General features: G+C 60.7%; 1 protein-coding gene across 1 annotated transcript in view; it reads right to left on the reverse strand.

The window, feature by feature from the left end:
• Positions 1–7: 7 nt before the first annotated feature.
• The window catches only part of LOC104525905 (tubulin gamma-2 chain), a gene marked incomplete at both ends in the record, with an annotated part of 5708 nt that continues 5145 nt past the window's right edge, over positions 8–570 (reverse strand). Inside the window, 2 exons of the mRNA XM_010169183.2 lie at positions 8–157; positions 447–568. Of these exons, the coding sequence (XP_010167485.2) occupies positions 8–157; positions 447–568 (272 nt within the window). The remainder of the gene's footprint in view (positions 158–446; positions 569–570) is intronic.

Below are 570 nucleotides of genomic sequence, written 5' to 3' on the forward strand. Positions count from 1 at the left end.
AGATGTTGGTATGGTTTGCCATCATGAGGCCGCTGACACGGTGTGCAGATGGCAGGTAGGGGGACTTGCGAGACAAAGCCACCTGGATGCTGGCAGGACCCCAGGGGATGAAGTTGGCCAGCTTCCTCTCCCGGATCCGCTGCAGACTCTTGTGAACCTGGTGGGATGAGAGCAGCGAGGGGCAGCGGGGGGATGGGCAAAGCAGCCTGGTCCCAACAGACCCAGGAGCTGCCCCTTGCACGATGTACGGCCTCAGGCAGGGAGCAGGCAGGGAGGCTCCGCACGGCAAGGGACTAGTGGCCTTTCCACAAGGGCAGGAGCAACGTGGAGCCAGTTCTCAGGCACTGCTCGCTCTTGCCCCAGGGTCCCCACAGGAGGATGGTGACTGTAACCTCTGCCAGGCCAAGCCACTGCCATCAGCATCTGAATCAGCCGTGGGAGCTTACCTGCGTGGGATCCACCTCCCCCTGGATGATGTTCAGGATGGCGATGTAGCAGTGGTTGGTCTGCCTGTCTCGCCCTGTGGACACCATCACGTTTTTGGGCTGCAGCAATCTTCTCATCACATCT

The sequence above is a fragment of the Antrostomus carolinensis genome, unplaced genomic scaffold, assembly GCF_000700745.2.
Source record: "Antrostomus carolinensis isolate BGI_N321 unplaced genomic scaffold, ASM70074v2 scaffold43405, whole genome shotgun sequence".
Taxonomy (NCBI): Eukaryota; Metazoa; Chordata; class Aves; order Caprimulgiformes; family Caprimulgidae; genus Antrostomus; species Antrostomus carolinensis.